The sequence below is a fragment of the Myotis brandtii genome, unplaced genomic scaffold (genome assembly GCF_000412655.1).
Source record: "Myotis brandtii unplaced genomic scaffold, ASM41265v1 scaffold165, whole genome shotgun sequence".
Taxonomy (NCBI): domain Eukaryota; kingdom Metazoa; phylum Chordata; class Mammalia; order Chiroptera; family Vespertilionidae; genus Myotis; species Myotis brandtii.
In genome coordinates this window covers 735,195-752,510 of record NW_005356042.1, presented here as the reverse complement: position 1 = coordinate 752,510, position 17,316 = coordinate 735,195, and the positions used below count along the sequence as shown (strand labels likewise).

General features: G+C 47.8%; 2 protein-coding genes, 1 long non-coding RNA gene and 1 pseudogene across 3 annotated transcripts in view; 3 read left to right on the top strand and 1 right to left on the bottom strand.

Moving 5' to 3' along the window:
* The first annotated feature begins 6 nt into the window (after positions 1-6).
* On the top strand, positions 7-9,048 carry HAUS5 (HAUS augmin-like complex, subunit 5). Its single transcript, XM_014536566.1, has 19 exons — positions 7-61; positions 742-804; positions 896-928; positions 1,048-1,072; positions 1,650-1,755; positions 1,834-1,993; positions 3,298-3,367; positions 3,460-3,542; positions 4,064-4,121; positions 4,265-4,389; positions 4,593-4,656; positions 4,767-4,897; positions 5,095-5,257; positions 5,470-5,550; positions 5,653-5,798; positions 6,066-6,177; positions 6,500-6,632; positions 8,525-8,657; positions 8,845-9,048. Exons 1-19 carry the CDS (start codon positions 15-17, stop codon positions 8,960-8,962), a joined length of 1,851 nt encoding a protein of 616 aa, XP_014392052.1. The 5' UTR covers positions 7-14; the 3' UTR covers positions 8,963-9,048.
* A 972-nt stretch (positions 9,049-10,020) lies between these two features.
* LOC102248498 lies at positions 10,021-11,730 on the bottom strand (annotated as a pseudogene).
* Positions 11,731-16,111: 4,381 nt separating this feature from the next.
* The window catches only part of RBM42 (RNA binding motif protein 42), a 12,257-nt gene continuing 11,052 nt past the window's right edge, over positions 16,112-17,316 (top strand). Inside the window, exon 1 of the mRNA XM_014536565.1 lies at positions 16,112-16,156. Coding sequence (XP_014392051.1) covers positions 16,137-16,156 — 20 coding nt within the window. The 5' untranslated portion in view covers positions 16,112-16,136. The remainder of the gene's footprint in view (positions 16,157-17,316) is intronic.
* The window catches only part of LOC106725436, a 3,142-nt gene continuing 2,109 nt past the window's right edge, over positions 16,284-17,316 (top strand). The window contains exon 1 of the long non-coding RNA XR_001361320.1: positions 16,284-17,087. This is a non-coding gene — a long non-coding RNA (uncharacterized LOC106725436). The remainder of the gene's footprint in view (positions 17,088-17,316) is intronic.

The following is a 17,316-nucleotide window of genomic DNA, read 5'->3' as shown; positions in this document are numbered from 1 at the left end:
GGGCTACGGAAGAGATGGAGGCGCCCGAGGCTGCCCGGGCCCCGGAGTCGACGCTGCGCAGGTGAGGGCCGCTCGGGAGTGAGGGCCACCCATCCAGGAGAGAGCCTCCGGGGTGCGAGCCCGTCTTACGGAAGACGCGCCCTCCTCCTCCACGCCAGGCGCCCCCTCGAAGGGCGTCCCCCAGCCCCCCAGGAGTGTGTTCAGGAAGAGGGCCCTGGGTCTCAGTGAGGACGACCGGGCGGTAACCCTCACCCTCCACCCCCGCCCCGGGAGCCGCCCGAGGTCGCTGGCCCTGGTGCGGTCCCTCCCTGGGTTAGTGAAGCCTTTCTTCACTAAGTGTAAATAGGAACTCCTGGGTCGGGAAGCCTGTCTGCACCACCCACACCCAGCTCAGCCAGGGAGGACATTCGAGTCAGCCAAGACCACCCCATTGGAGACGAAATCTGTAGGAATGATAGCCCACGTCCAATGATGACAGAGATCCGCCTCCCGCCTCTGGAAGGAACCCTCTCCCAGGAGAAAGGAAGCACCCCACCAGGGAGGGAATAAGACTGCCCCACACCCAGTGCGAAGCCCACCCTCTCAGTGACCCACCCAAGAAGGAATATCTTAATCCCAAAATGTGAATCCGCCCTCCCTGGGAGAAGTGAGAATTCCCTAGTGAAGACCCCACCCCCACCCTGGGAACTAGGACCCTCCACACTGATGCGCCAGGCGCACCTTTACATGCTGTCCCCACAGGCTGTGTCTGGGCCAGGGGGCTGACATCTGGGCCTACGTCTTACAGCATGTGCGCAGCCAGAGGTGAGCCTGGCTGCATAAGGGTGGCTGTGGCAGGGGAAGGGACATAGGCAAGTCCCACAATAACTTCTCCTCCTCCTGCTTCTCCACTTAGGAATGTCACGAAGATCCGGGGAAACCTACTCTGGTAACTTGTCCTCAAAGCTATCCGTATTTTCCCCAGTCCCATCCAGCCCTGTCCCCACCCACAGCCTTACACCTCCTGGAAGTCCCTGTCATTCCCTAACTTCGTCCTCATTTCCTCAGGTATGGCCACAAATACAGTTCAGAGGTAAGAAGCATGTCCTGCAAGATGTTCTTTTATCAAACGAGGGGATCATTTGTTCTGGGCCAGCCTTGTATTGAGTGATAATGGGCATACTGGGTCACAAAACAGCCTTGATCCATACATTCATAGGATTTACAGTCAAGGGGAGGCAGGCATGAGCTACGGGAAAGGGAAGAACATAGATATGAGGCATCACAGCTGGTGAGGGAAGATAGGAGAATGCATTAGTTTGGGAGAGATACTGAGGCCAGGGTGGGACTTAGTATATGGGAGCGGTCCAGGTGATATCTGGGGGGACACTTAGATGAGGGGCTCATGAGAAGATGAGGACTGGGACAGAGATGTGTCATCAATGCAGAGACAGGAAACAGGTTGGGAGAGTGATATAATTCCAGAGGAAGGGCCCAGGATAGGTCTCTAATGTTCCTCTGAGCCTAGAGATTCAGACACGGTAACTACCTAGGGGGAAAAATCTGCCACACCCCTGGGCAGATGAAGAGACTCGTGCTCCACAAAGGACAGTCAGGCCAGGCTGAGCCAAGGCTAGGCCATGTATCTGACCCTGTACCTGATCCCACAGGCCTGTCGGAAGTCGGAGCTGGAAGCTGCCGTTGCCCACCTGCGGGCAGAGATCCAGGAGTTAGACCAGAGCTTGGAGCTGATGGATCAAGAGACCGAGGCTCAGGGTAACTCATGTGGCTGGACAGATGGGCAGCAGAAAGGGTATTGGGAAGGTACTGATGACCACGCTGCTCCTCCCACAGACATGGCCATGGAGCAGGTATTGCAGAGCATACAAGACACCCAGCGGCATGCTCTCCTCCTTCGGGCCCAAGCTGGGGCCATGAGAAGGCAGCAACGTGGACTCCAACATCCCATGCAGTGGCTACAGAATCAGCTCGGGCGCCTGCAGGACATAGAAAGGTGGGCTTCAGGTGCACACCAGGCTGGGTGGAGAGACATTTTCCTTAGAGACCCCAGTATTCTGCCCTGACCCCTTCTTGAGTTCCAGAATTCTAGGCTCTGCTCTTTAGGATTTAAAGTCCATGAGGCCAGGAAGTTTTGTCATCTCACCCACCAGTATTTGTGCCTAGAATGGTGCCACCTGTATATCTAGAACACCACTGCTGGGAAAGAAAAGTAAACAAGGAACAACCCTGCCTTCATGGAGCTTACACTCTAATGCAGAGGAGACAGATGGTAAACTAGAAAGCAAACAAACCCAGTAATTGCAGGTAGAGATGAGTGCTATGAAGAAAAAATTATATAAGGGGAGAAGAAGATGCTACTCTAGGTAGGATGGGTCAGAGAAGGCCTCTCTGAGGAGGTAACATTTGAGTTGGGGAAGGAATTTCCATGAAGAGGGACAGCAAGAGCAGAAGCCCTGAGCTTGGCACATGGGAAGAACAGCCAGGAGTGTAGTTCAGTCTAAGTTTCACAGGCAAGAGGGAGAGCATGAGAAGGTGAGGTTGAGAGGTGGACATAGCACCATGGAGTCACTGGAATGCAATTCATGCCCTGGTTTGGCCACTTACAGTGTGACCTTGGGCAAAGTGTGTGCCTCAGTTTCAAAGATCTATAGAAAGAATAATATTACCTACTTTACATGGCAGGTATGATAATTAAGTCATGCAAAGTGCTTAGAAGAGTTTCTGTTAACCATTGTTATTCTTTTTTCTTTCTTTTTTAAAATATATTTTATTGATCTTTTACAGAGAGGAAGGGAGAGGGATAGAGAGTTAGAAACATTGATGAGAGAAAAACATCAATCAGCTGCCTCTTGCACACCCCCTACTGGGGATGTGCCCGCAACCAAGGTACATGCCCTTGACCGGAATCGAACCTGGGATCCTTCAGTCCGCAGACCGACGCTCTATCCACTGAGCCAAACCGGTTAGGGCAACCATTGTGATTCTAATGGTGATGAGGACATATATTGTATACAAGGGTTTTGAGCAGAATAGTGACATGATCTTTCTGAGGTTTTAACAGGATCATTTAACTGCTGGGTGGAGAACAGACTGCAGAGAACGAAAGTAAGGAAGACCAATGAGGAGGCTAATGTCAACCAGCCAGGAGATGACAGTGGCCTAATTTTGGAGATGGCCCCTGAGATTCAGACGCAAGGATCCCTGTGACTAGCTTTGCTGGCAGCAGGAGGGGACACAAACATCTGTTCTCCCAGCTTCCTCCTACCAGGGACCCAGCCCCAATTGCATTCTTTCTAGGAAGGCTAAAATGGATATAACCTTTGGCCCCTTGACATCGGCAGCCCTAGGCCTGGAGCCTGTGGTCCTGGTAAGAGTCCTGGGCCATGCGGGGGGAGATGAGGGAGTCTGGGATCAGGTGGGCCCCTGGGTCCCCTTTATGTCCCATCCTCTTGTTCCCAGGGTGATGTCCGAAGAGCCTGCATCCTCCGAACCCAGTTTCTACAGAACCTTCTGATTCCTCAGGCCAAAGGAGGCAGCATCCCGTGAGTGTCACTGAGCCCCCAGAAACCCTACAAAACCTGGGCTTTGGAAGGAGTTACTTGCCTGTTAATTCATCAGACACTGAGTGTCTGGGCTGTGTCAGCCCCAGGGCCTGCCCTGACAGGGCTCCCAGACGGGAAGAGGTGGAGACAGACCCATCACAGACAGTAACAACCCAGGCAGTTAGGACTGTTGGGGGATAGGGAAGTCTAGGAGGCTCTGGGTACTGAGAAGAGACACCCTACCCAGCTAAGGAAGCAGGGAGGATGGGTCTCTGGTGAGGAGGCTTAGTAAAGGTAAAAGGTTGAGAGGGTGTTCCAAGCAAGCAGCACATGTGAAAGGGCCCATGGTCAGCAAGTTGGTATAAGAGGGGAAATCAAGTCTAATAAGCATGGATGAATTTGGTTTCCTCGTCTGTAATCTGGGCACAGGGACAGATCCCACTTTATGGGGTGGTGGTGATCATTAGAGGAAGAATTGATATGTCTTGTAACATTTGCTGTCCCCTCCCCCAACCCCACAGAACCCCTCAAGATGACCACTTTGGAACTTCCTACCAGCAATGGCTTAGCTCAGTGGAGGTGAGGGGGGCTTTCAGGAAAGACCATACCCACGGTCCCATTATCAAACCTCAGGGTGCCAGGACCTAAATGTTCATCCTTGCCCAGTCCCCTCGTGGTCCCAGCTCACAGCCCTGCCCTGACTTCACCCCTCCCCACACCAGACACTGCTGACAAACCACCCTCCCAGCCACGTCTTGGCTGCCTTGGAACACCTGGCTACAGAACGGGAAGCAGAGATTCGGTCCCTGTGCAGTCAGGACAGACTCCAAGATACGAAGATGGCCAGGTGTGTAGTAGAGTACTTCCATAGTCAGGCAGGGCAGGTGGCTGCGTGAGCTGGGACAGGGCCAAGACCAGGCACAGTGGTCTGCTGATAGGAGCAGAACTGAAATCCAGGGACCAAACCCAGGTGGGGTGGACACTGGCTACCCTCAAGAGGCCAAGCAAGGAGACGGGGCTCCTCCCTCACCAGTTTCACCCCATCACCAGGTCCCAGGTCCCAGACCAGTCAGACTCCAGCCAGGCCCTGCCGTCCGTGATGCATCTCATCCAGGTGACCCCCAGGCACCCTTGCAGACTCTTTTCTCTTCCCCATCCCAAAGCCCACTCAATCCCCTCACCACCAGGGGTGATGCCCTCCCTGATTCTGTCCCCCTGCCCCAGGAAGGCTGGCAAACTGTGAGTGTGCTGGTCACCCAGCGGGGCCCCCTCCTGAAGGAGCATCACATCCTGACCCAGCGCCTCCAGAGCCTGTTGGAGGAGGTGGAGAGGTGTGCCCTGGGAGCCAATGAGAGGTGAGGGAGCTCCCAGGGCAGAGACCGCTAGGCTGTCTCTCTCCCTGGGGTCTCAGAATATTGGACTTTTTCTGCCCCTGTGGCTTTTGTCCCTGCCTCCCTGCTCTCCTTGCGTTTGTGGCTCCTTGGGCATCCCCTCCTCTACTGTGAGTCTTAGTCACCTTCCTCTCCATTGTTCTCTTCTGCTTGTTCTCCAGGAAGGCATTGGTGCTGGGACTCCGGGGTTATGGCCTGTGGGCAGAGCTCAAGGCCCTGTGTGCCCATAGCCAGGAGTTGGAGGAGGCAGTTGGACGGCAGCAGCTTCTGCTGCAGGAGCTACAGGCCAAACAGCAACGGATCCTGCACTGGCGCCAGCTGGTGGTGAGAAGCAGGATTCCGGGAAAATGGCAGGGCCCGGTGGAGGGTCAGAGGCTGGGAGCCTTATGATCCAGAACTGGGCCTCCTGGTGGGGGAAGAGGCCCAGGATGAGTCTTCCAAGAGGAAGCAGAACCTGTGGAAAGGGGAGGGCAGGGCTGGAGGCTGGGAGTTGGGAAGGAAAAGCAGCCCGTCTTGGTGGCCTCCTGGTTGTCCAGGGGGAGACACAGGAACAGGTCCGATTACTCATCAAGAGCAACTCAGCCAGCAAGACGCACCTGTGTCGGAGCCCTGGGGAGGTGAGTTGGGATTTGGAATGAGGTCTGGGCAGGGCCAGGTCTCCTAGGGGATGGGGCTGGGTGATCTCAGGTTTCCCCGCCCATCCCTTTCCTTCCCCACAGGTGCTTGCTCTGATTCAGCGAAAGGTGGTCCCCACATCTGAGGCAGTGGCACCACAGAGCCAGGAACTGCTTCGCTGTCTGGAGGAGGCGGCCCAACATCTGCCCCACCTTCTGCTGGGCACCCTGCTGCGGCACAGCCCTGGAGGGTGAGGCGAGGGCCATCCTCTGTATCCCCTCCCTTAGCTGACTGTCCCACTCCAAAAAAATAATCCGCCTACTCCAAAAAAAAATTCCAGACCCCAGTGTTCCCAGGCTACCAGACCTCGCTCTGGTCCTCAGCCCCACTCTGGAATTCTAGTCCCAAGACCCACATCCAAGTTCCTGGACCTCCCAAAATTATCCCTCAGCCCCCAGAGCCTCTGCAACCCAAGCCTTCCTCTCAGTGCCCCACCTAAACTGGACTTTCCCCCCAGATTGCAGCCCCTGCCTACAGTCTTGCCGTCCATCCACCAGCTACATCCTGCGTCCTCAAGGGGCTCCAGCCTTATAGTGCTTAGCCACATTCTGGGGCTACCCACGGGGAAGGTGAGTGCTCTATGCCCTAGGACAGTGATGGCGAACCTATGACACGCATGTCAGAGGTGACACACGAACTCATTTTTTTGGTTGATTTTTCTTTGTTAAATGGCATTTAAATATATAAAATAAATATCAAAAATATAAGTCTTTGTTTTACTATGGTTGCAGATATCAAAAAATGTCTATATGTGACACGGCACCAGAGTTAAGTTAGGGTTTTTCAAAATGCTGACACGCCGAACTCAAAAGGTTCGCCATCACTGCCCTAGGACCTGTCTTTCCATCCCTACCCCCACCCGAGATAATTGTCCTTTCCCCCTTCCTCTAGGCTCCAGAGCTGCTCCTCCCAAAGGCTGCCTCGCTTCGCCAGGACCTTCTGTTCTTCCAGGACCAATGTAGTCTCCGGTGCTGGGATCTGCTCCATATGAAGAACAGCCTACCGCCAGGGCCATCCACCCAGGGTAGGCCTGCCCCGCTTCTATATCTAGCATCCTTGCCCATTCCCAGGACCATCAACCTCTAGAACCAATCACAAACAACCCATTGCTGACACAGCCTTCTGAGCTCTGAGTGCTTTAAGCATGTTCACTAGTTTCATCTGCACAGCAGCCCCAGGGAGTTAGTGCTGCCATTCTCCCTTTTACAGAGGAGGGACTTGTATGCAGAGACCTGCGTAGATGCCCAGACGGCAGAGCTAAGATTTAACTCAGGCGTTCGGACTTCCGATGGGTCTGTGCTCCTAACCACTAGGTGACTGCCTATCTAATTGCCAAGTAAAGTTGGGATGTAGAGTTAAACTATCTGGATTCTCTTCTCAGGACTACCTCTTGTTGTGTAATCTCCCTATGCCTCAGTTTCCTCCTCAGTGGAGTAAGCCTATCTTACAGAGTTGCTGGGAAGACATAGTCAGGTATGAGATTACAGTCATTTTGTCTGCTCATGCGCAGTCTCTTCCAGTGCTTACCATGAGGGACAGAAAGCGTTTAAGATTCCGTTTACAAATGAGGAAATGGAAATTTCTAAGAAAAGTTGTTCTGGATTCACTCAGCAGGTACTCAGTGGGTACCTACCAGGTGCTGGCCCCAAGAGCTCAATGGGGAGAGAGGCAAGAGTAGTCCAGCCCCAGGGGTGTCCTGGTGGTAGAATCAAAGAGCAAAGAATCAAAGGGTGAATGGATAGAAGAGGTGAATTGATGAGAAATGAATCAGGGTACCATCAACAAAGTAGGAAGAAACTGTTTTCAAGCCTTTGAGTTTCAGGCTCTCTGCCTTCCCCTCTCCAAGGGGCACGGAGCGGTGTGCAGGAGCAGCCCAAGAGCCAGCACAGCTGCATCCCACCTCATGGCCATTGTGAACTTTAACATGTCTAAATGGGGCTTAGTTCCCTCTGCTACAAAAGCAGTTTTATTTTTCTTCAGCCTGATTTTCTTCCCTCAATAAATGATCCTACCCTCCTCATCCAGGTGCCTAAGCCAGAAACCCAGGAGTCATCCTTAATTCCTCCCAAGCCCCTAACCCCACCCACCCACCTTCAACCTGTCAGCAAGCTCTGGATCCCATCTCCAGAATGCTCCAATCTGCCCCAACCCCATTAGCCTGTGGCTCAGATAATGACAACTGACCATAGAATGGCTAAAGAAAGTGTAAGGGTCATGCCCAGTGTCACAAGGCAAGATTGGAGTCAGGATTCAGGCCCAATGAGTCTGATCACACTGCAGGTCTGATATGAGCCTGTTTTGGAGCTGTGGAGGGGGAGTAGACCTAATCACAGTCCCAGGGAAAACACTGGTAGAGTGAAGGGCTGCAGCAGTCTGAGGGGGAAACCTTAGGATGAGGAATGCTGGGAAGGACTACCAGGAGGAAAAATAGTGTCTCAAGTGGTCCCTGGGAGGTAGGTGAGGTTTTGCTCAGGAATAGTGAGCAGCAGCAGCCATATAATGCAAGCCCTCAAGTACTATGCTGAGGAGCTTGGACTCTGGCTTGGGGGCACTGGGAAGCCTTGGAGGGTTCTAAGCAAGAAAGAGAACGGATCAGGTTTAGGCTTCAGGAAGATCACTGAGGCCTGGAGCCTAAGAGGGAGGCTGGGGATGGGGCATGAGTAGGAAAGGGGGAGGAAGCTGAAGAGTAGGTCATGGAGATTGATGGTCTGTCCGGGCGGGAGGCATCCGGGATGAAGTGGGGGAGGAGGAGATAGTGGGCTTGCCCCTGACATGAGGACTTGGGAGGAGGGAGAGGTTTGGGAGAGATGTTGAGGTCAAGACTAGGTGACTGGAGATTTACTTGGTGTCCCATTGACTGCAAGGCACCAGGGAACTAGAGGACTCAATGCTACCTCCTGGGCTTCTAACCTGCAGAGTTGCTGCAGATCCATGCATCCCAGGAAAAGGAGCAGAAAGAGAATCTGGGGCAGGCTCTGAAGCAGCTGGAGAACCTGCTGGAACAAGCCCTGGAGCGAATCCCCAAGCTGCAGGGGATTGTGGGGGACTGGTGAGAGGGGATTGTGGAGGACTGGTGATGGGGGGTAGGGCTGAGCTGGGTGGAACATGCCAACTCAGGGCTGGGGGAAAAGACGGGGAGGGGAAGGAGGAGGAGACTGGTGACAAGCAGGCCATGATGGGAAGCCAGTGAGGGTCTGAAGGCTCAGGCCTTCCTCTGACACCATTCTCTTCCCCAGGTGGGATCAGCCAGGCCAAGTCACCCTCTCGGGGGAGCTCTGCCAAGGCCTGTCCCTGCCCCAGTGGCGGTTACGCTGGGCCCAGGCCCAAGGCATCCTGCAGCAGCTGTGCAGATGAAGAGGACACAAACAGGAGTCAAGAGCCTCATGTTTGTTCACCCCAACATCTCACCTTCCTCAGTATTAAAGAAAGCATCACCTGGGTGTGTCGCCCATTGTCTCCACCCACACCTGCCCTTCCCCTCACAGGCTGTTCTGCTGCATCCCACCAAAGCCAAGAGAATGGGGTGCTCTAGACCCCACCCCAGGTCCCACTGAAACTCTTCTCTTCACCTTCAGCAAAGCATAACTGAGCACCTGCTCTAAACACTAAAAGTCCCTGCTTTCAGGAAATTGACATTCTAGGATAAGAAAGCTGACCACTGACAAGATAAGCCAAATATCTAGTATGTTGGAAGATAATGGCCATGGAGAAAAATAAAACAGGCTGTAGGAGGTGAAATTTTAAAGAGAGGGCTACACAGCAAAGGTCACCCTCAGTAAATGTGAGAGGCATGCAAAGGCCCTGAGTCCAAATGTGCTAGCGTGACAGCCAAAGAGAAAGTGCAGTTTAGGGTGGGGTAGGGGGATTTAAGAGATGAAATTGCCTTCTAGTTTTTATATAGTTTCTTTTTTTACATTGAAGTCTCTGAGCCATTTGGAATTTATGCAAATGGATCCATTTTTATCTTTATATATATTCCAATAGCACTTATTAAAATAGGCCCTGGCCCGTGTGGTCAGTGGTTAGAGTGTTGTCCCGTGCACTGAAGGACTGTGGGTTTGATTCTCCAGACAAGGGTACATACCTGGGTTGCAGGGGGGTTTTTACTGGGGAGGGGGGCGTAATTTAGCCTGGGCTATATTTTTTCATGTAGAGTTGCTTCCATCAGCTCTAAAGCATCAGGCCCCTGGGATGTGAGCACCTTGGACCCAACATTAAACCCTGAGTCAGGAATTACAACAACTTGAGGAGTCCAGGGCAGAAAGGGAGGGCTCGGGGTCATGCTTCTGGCCTCAGCTGAATGGCACTAAGGAAGTCCTGATGATCTGAGTCCTGGAGAAAGCAGAGTAAGGTGGGAGGTCTGGGGAACGGGGGGAAGGAACAGGTGAGAGGATCTGGGTCCCAAGGACCAGTTAGGCCACACTCAGCTCCTTGCCCTTGTGCATGAGGTAGAGATGGAAGCGGAAAATGCTGCCATAAGTTGCATGCCTCAGGGACCAGCCATAACAGACTTGGGCATAGAGCAATGATGGTGAACCTTTTGAGCCCGGTGTGTCAGCATTTTGAAAAACCCTAACTTAACTCTGGAGCCGTGTCACATATAGAAATTTTTTGATATCTGCAACCATAGTAAAACAAGAGGAGAGGACAGCACCGTGATGGCGAACCTTTTGAGCTCGGCGTGTCAGCATTTTGCAAAACCCTAACTTAACTCTGGTGCCGTGTCACATATAGAAATTTTTTGATATTTGCAACCATAGTAAAACAAAGACTTATATTTTTGATATTTATTTTATATATTTAAATGCCATTTAACAAAGAAAAATCAACCAAAAAAATGAGTTCGTGTGTCACCTCTGACACGTGTGTCATAGGTTCGCCATCACTGGCATAGAGTCTAGTCTGAAAGTGGGGGGCAGCAGAGGTCAGTGAGATGAACTAGACCCCAGGGACCAGCACTTGGTCCACAGTGTGGACCCCTCCAGAGGACACGGTCCAGGGATCCCATTCTCCAACCAACAGGGCATCCAGCTTGCCCTTCCCAACCACCACATCGAAGAAACCATTGGGAAAGCCCACTGCCCGCACATCCGAGGTCTGCCAGCACAGCTTGGGCACATGGGCATCACGAGCCAGCATGGCAGCCACCACTACTAATGAGTAGTCCACACTGGTCCCATCAGGGTAGCTCCCAAGGTATATATAGCTTGTAACTCAGGACACTGTTCCTGCAGCTTAACATGAGGATATGGTCTTCGGGCCATGGCCCTAGGAGGGCACGGAAAGAATCCCCAAACCACTTGTAGGGGGCAGAGTCGGCTGTGTCCCGGTAGCGCTGGCCCAAGTACTGGACCTCTCAGTACCCGCAGTTCTGGTAACCCTGGGGGCGTCCCATGGGGGCATGTGCTGGAGACAACCAATCAACATGTTTCTCATCTCGCTGCTCCTCCCTTCAGGTTTTCCACTCTAAAAATCAATGGAAAAAATATCCTCTGGTGAGGATTAACCAAAAAAAATTCAGCATGGATCAACAAAGAAAGAGAAGGAAGCCTTCTAGAGTTAGAAATGTATTACAATGAACCCTTGAACAATGCTGGGATTAGTGGTGCCAACCCCACATATAACTTACTTTGGATTCCCCAAAAACTAACAGCCTGCTCTTGACTAGAAGCCTTAGAGTCAATTAGTATTTTGTATGTTTTATGTATTATATACTATATTCTAACAGAGTATGCCAGAAAAAAGAAAATGGTAAGGAAAATACATTTATTGAAACAAATCCCCACAGTTCAAACCTGTATTGTATAAGGATCAGTTGTATATGATGAGAGTGGTAGGGTTACATAGGTGTATAAATTTGTCAGAACTCATCAAGCTGTACATTTTTAGGTCTCTGCATTTCACTGTGAGTTGAATTTATAAAGTAAAATTACCCACCTAAACTTTATAAAGTAAAACTTTAGGTGACTTGTTATGCCACCTTTTCATACACTAAATGTCCATGAGTGATTGAGCTGTATCTGGGTTCTCTCCAAGCCCATTGTCTGACGTGTACGCCATTCTATGGTGTTTATTTATACAAGCCTTGTAAATACCTTTTAGTATCTGGAATGGCTAGTTATCATCTTATTTTTCTTTTTTTTTTTTTAAATATATTTTATTGATTTTTTTACAGAGAGGAAGGGAGAGAGATAGAGAGTTAGAAACATCGATGAGAGAGAAACATCGATCAGCTGCCTCCTGCACATCTCCTACTGGGGATGTGCCCGCAACCAAGGTACATGCCCTTGACCGGAATCGAACCTGGGACCCTTCAGTCCGCAGGCCGACGCTCTATCCACTGAGCCAAACCGGTTTCGGCTATCATCTTATTTTTCAAGGTTTTCCTGTCTCTTGCTAATTTTTTCTCCCAATAAAATGAACTTTAGACCCAATTTGCTTGGCTCCAGAAGAAATACAAACACAAATGGGAGGTTTATTGGGGTTGCAGGAAGTTTATAAATTAGGCAGATTTGACATCTTTGTGACCTTGAACCTGGCTTCCCACCTCCCTTCTCACAATTCCTCTCTTGGCCTCCAGAGTACCCTCACTCTCAATTCTATCTCTGGCTACTCTTCCCCAATCTTTATACATTTGCTTTCCTATGTGCCCCCTCCTCCCTTTATCTGAGCTCCCAAACCCCACCTTCCTACTGATCCTGGGATCCTTCCCCACTCTCTGCTTAATTTTTCTCCACATCTTATCTTCTAACTGTTTTACTTTAGCTTTCATTGGGCAAACTTTCTGAAATGATTCCAAATCCAGATGCAGTAAAGAAAAATATTGACCAAAACAAATTTTTGCATGGCAAAATAAAAAATGACCGAAGTAAAAGAAATGACAAACTAGGAACAAATTTTGCAATTTATGCCCTAGAGGGGTGTATGTGCACACGTGAATGTAATATTAAAGCTGGAAAGAAAAAATCCAATCCACGGGAAAATGGGCAAAATATATGAATGTACTATTTCAGAAAATATGCTCAAACTCAATCATAAAAGCAAATTGAAGCCACATTTTGATACATTTCCGATCTATCAGACTGGGAAAAAGGCAAACCAAAATTCTGGCATTTCACTCTGTTCACAAGACTATGGGAAAACAGCACTCCAATACATCCGCAGACATACAACATGGAACATCACCTATGAGGAAATCTGCAGCAAAACTACATATGCGTTTATCCTTTTGCCCAAACAATCCCACTGTTAGGAACCTATCCTGGGTGAAATACAAGTTGTAGGACCTTGTACAAAACAACTAGACAGTATTCTTCAGAAGGTCAATGGGTTAGGGTGGGGACTGGTTCAGCCTATCCCCATTGACAGCCAAATGCAATGTGGGATCTTGATTGAATCATGCATTTTTAAAAACGTTGTGAGCCCTAGCTGGTTTGGCTCAGTGGATAGAGCGTCAGCCTGCGGACTGAAGGGTCCTGGGTTCGAATATGGTCAAGAGCATGTACCTCAGTTGTAGGCTCAATCCCTGGCACCAGGGCCTTGTGCCGGGAGGCAACCAATTGATGTTTCTGTCTCTTCCCCTCCCTTCCACTGTCTCTAAAAATAATGGGAAAAGAAGATTCAGGTGAGGATTTAAAAAAAAAACAAACCTTTTGAAGTACATTTTTGGGACAACTGGAGAAATTTGTATATTGGAGAATATTGTATCTTGGTTAAATTCATTTGGTGGGCCCTGGCCAGGTAGCTCAGTTGGTTGGAGCATCATTCCATACACCAAAAGGTTGTGGGTTCATTTCCCTGATCAGAGCACTTGGCTAGGTTGCGGGTTCCATCCCCAGTTGGGACATGTATGGGAGGCAACCAGTTGATGTTTCTCTCTCATGCCCTAGTTTCTCTTTTTCAATAGGAACATATCCTCGGGTTAGGATTTTTTTAAAAAATTCTTTGGTGGGCTAATGGTATTGTGGTTTTATGGGAGAATGTTCTTACAGGGTATGTGTTGAGGTATTAAGGGTAATATCTGCAACTTTATTTTTTTTTAATATATTTTATTGATTTTTTTACAGAGAGGAAGGGAGAGGGATAGAGAGTTAGAAACATCAATGAGAGAGAAACATCAATCAGCTGCCTCCTGCACACCCCTCACTGGGGATGTGCCCACAACCAAGGTACCTGCCCTTGACCAGAATCGAACCCGGGACCCTTCAGTCCGCAGGCCGACGCTCTATCCACTGAGCCAAACTGGTCAGGGCAGCAACTTTATTTTTAAAAAATATTTTTTATTGATTTCAGGAGGAAGGGAGAGGGAGAGAGAGAGAGAAATATCAATGATGAGAGAGAATCATTAATTGGCTGCCTCCTGCACGCCCCCCACTGGGGATGGAGCCCGAAATCCAGGCTTTTGCCCTTGACCAGAATTGAACCTGGAACCCTTCAGTCCTCAAGCTGACACTCTATCCACTGAGAAAAACCAATCATGGCTGCAACTTGCTTTTAAATAATTCACACCAAGAGACAATAAGGTAGAAAGGAGAAGTATGGAAGCCAGACATCTCTAAATGTACCCTGTTTCATACTTTTTCCTTTTGCATTTTTATGAGTTTATTTGAACCAAAACAATTGCCGGGAAGCAAGATCTCAAATGCTCCTGTTTCATACTTTTCACTGTGGAAACGTGATAATTTTTTTAAAATGAGAAAAAGAAATCCCTAAAAATTCAAAACAAACTTAAATAAATGACTCTAATTATGTATCAAGTTGGTGGCACAATTGTTTCCAATAAGAAGTATTTCAGGTGACGTTAAAACAGCAGTTTTAGATGATGTTTCCAGTGATATATAGATTCTAACAGAAAAAGAGCAGCAATGAAATTTTATTTTTATTTATTTTTTTTTTTCCGATGCAAAAGCATGAGTCTTTATTCGAGCTAGCTCGGCTCCCCCATCTTGCCGACGCAGCGGCAGGAAGCAGAGAGAGCTGAAATTTTAAACTGAATTCAATAGCTTTTATTGTTTGTTATAATATTGGTATTTTTACTTTGAAAAAAATACATGACGTAAAATTTTGAGACCCTACATTATCTTACTTTGAAATTACATAGCCCTGGCTGGGTAGCTCAGTTGGTTAGAGCATCGTCCAGATAGACTAAGGTTACAGGTTCAATCCCCAGTCAGGGCACATACAAGAAGTAACCAGTGAATACATAAATAAGTGGAACAACAAATTGAGGTTTCTCTCTCCCTTCCTCTCTCTAAAATCAATAAACTTTATAAATAAATTATATATTAAGACTAAAGCAGATAAATAGTTTTGCTGTTACTGGAAACTGTGATTTTTAATGTAAATAAAAAGAGATGCATATGTAAAATCAAAGAAGTGAATACCCCTTGATCTTGCATTTGCATTGGAAATATCAGAATGAACATTCATGTGTCTTTCTAAAATATATATATTTCCCTAAGTCCACAGAAATGTCTAGTAACTGAGCGACCCTAGTGCCTAAATTATGGTCTCTTAATACCAGTACTATTTCTGACTAGAAGGAACCTGAAGTCAAGGGGGAAATAGTTGATCCCAAGTTTGGAGCAGGACATGTATAAAATGAGTACGGAGCTTCTTGTGCCAGAAAGCAAGGAAGACCTCCAAGACTACTGGAATTGAGTCAAAAGAATTCAGGAGGCAATCCAACAGGGCTGCCACTTGCCAAAGATATTGAGCAACAATAAGGATAACTGCAATGATTTGAAGTACATAAAGTATTTTTGAAAATTTAAGTTTAGCCAAAACCGGTTTGGCTCAGTGGATAGAGCGTCGGCCTGCGGACTGAAAGGTCCCAGGTTCGATTCCGGTCAAGGGCATGTACCTTGGTTGCAGGCACATCCCCAGTGGAGATGTGCAGGAGGCAGCTGATTGATGTTTCTCTCTCATCAATGTTTCTAACTCTCTATCTCTCTCCCTTCCTCTCTGTAAAGAATCAATAAAATATATTAAAAAAAAAAGAAAATTTAAGTTTATATTGATAGTTATACACACATACCTCATTGGTCATCTTTGAAAGGTGCTAGGAACCAACTCATTTTTATTTTTTTCATAAAATAGGGAAAGAATCAAGCATATTCTCTATCCTTTATGTGAACAAGTAACTAAATTCCTGATGAGTGGGAAATAATTTGAAATTAATAATTGCAAAAAGTGATAAAATTCAAAACTATTATTTTCATTACATTAATGAAGAAATAGATGCAGGTAATGATGGTCAAGGGCTGCTAAAACTATTAGTGGGAAGGTTGATTGGACTTCATAAAACAGATGAGACAGAATGACACTGCTGATTAACCTTGGCATCACGAAGAGGACAACCAGATGTGCTAATGGGATACACTGCAACAGCATTACCTATGAAGTATTCTTCCACCCAATTAAACCTAAATCAACTCAAGCTTCGAGCTGTTACTACAATATGTAAGAAAAGGAGGAGGGGGCAGTGAGGAACAAGTACAACAATGTACTGTAATTACGCCTGAAGGAGATGGAGACGGAGATGGCCCTGTTAAATCCAAAAGGTGGCATATCCTGTAGGACAATTGATCCAGTTTCTTCAACAAGTAGAAGGCCAAAAGTGGGAAGGGGAGAGAAAGGAGGAAGGAGGAAGGAAGAAAAAAAGCAGGGAGGAAGGAAATGTATAGCTTTAAAAAGACAAGATTTTAAAAGCTGGAATAATCAGAACAACAAAATAAAGTGTTACTGTATTACAATCCAAAGTATAACAGGTTCATGAGTCCATATTGATATTACTTAAAAGGGCAGATAGTAGGCAAATCCCATGTGCAGAAGAATTCCAAATAACTTACGCTTATTCTACTCTCGAGATGGAGCTGAACTCCCACCATGAAGTGTGAACTGGGAGTGAAAAATGAGTTCCTTTCAAAGAGCATGGAAAGGGAGTTCGGGTTTTTGTTTTAAGTAACTTTATAGTGGAGAAACCTGACAAATACTACATTAGCCAGGAGATCAAAGCTAACATGTAGTGTGGTCAGTCATGGTGACAGTGTTTATCCTTGATATGATATGATGAGAATTGCACTTTACTTCTGTGGTCTTTTCTAACAAACAAAAAAACATAAACCCAGTCTAATGATAAGAAAAAAATCAGACAAATCGCAAATGAGGAAGATTCTACAAAAATACCTGACCATTACTCCTCAAAACTACTGAAGTCATGAAAAACAAAGTGTGAGAAATTCTCAAGCAGAGAAGCTGAAGGAAACATAACTAAATATAAGCTGGTATCCTGGTTGGAATGCTCAAAAAGAAAAGAGATTAGGTAAACACTAAGGAAATATGAATAAAATATGAACTCTAGTTAATACCAATGTTTTTAAAAGGTTTCCTATTCTTATCTCTAGCACAGAAACAAGAGCCAGAATTTTAACAAAACATTCATTTGTGCTAACTCAGACTGAAACCTCAAGAAACCAAGGTAGGAGAAACCAAGATGGCGGCATAGGTAAACACCGGAGATTGCTGCCTCGCACAACCACTTCAAAAATACAACTAAAAGACATAACGGACATCATCCAGAACCACAGGAAGGCTGGCTGAGTGGAATTTCTACAACTAGAAGGAAAGAGAAAAGCATACCGAGACTCAGAGGAGGTGCGGTGCTGAAGTAAATACAAAGGTGCGGAGGTGCATGCGGAGAGGGCTGG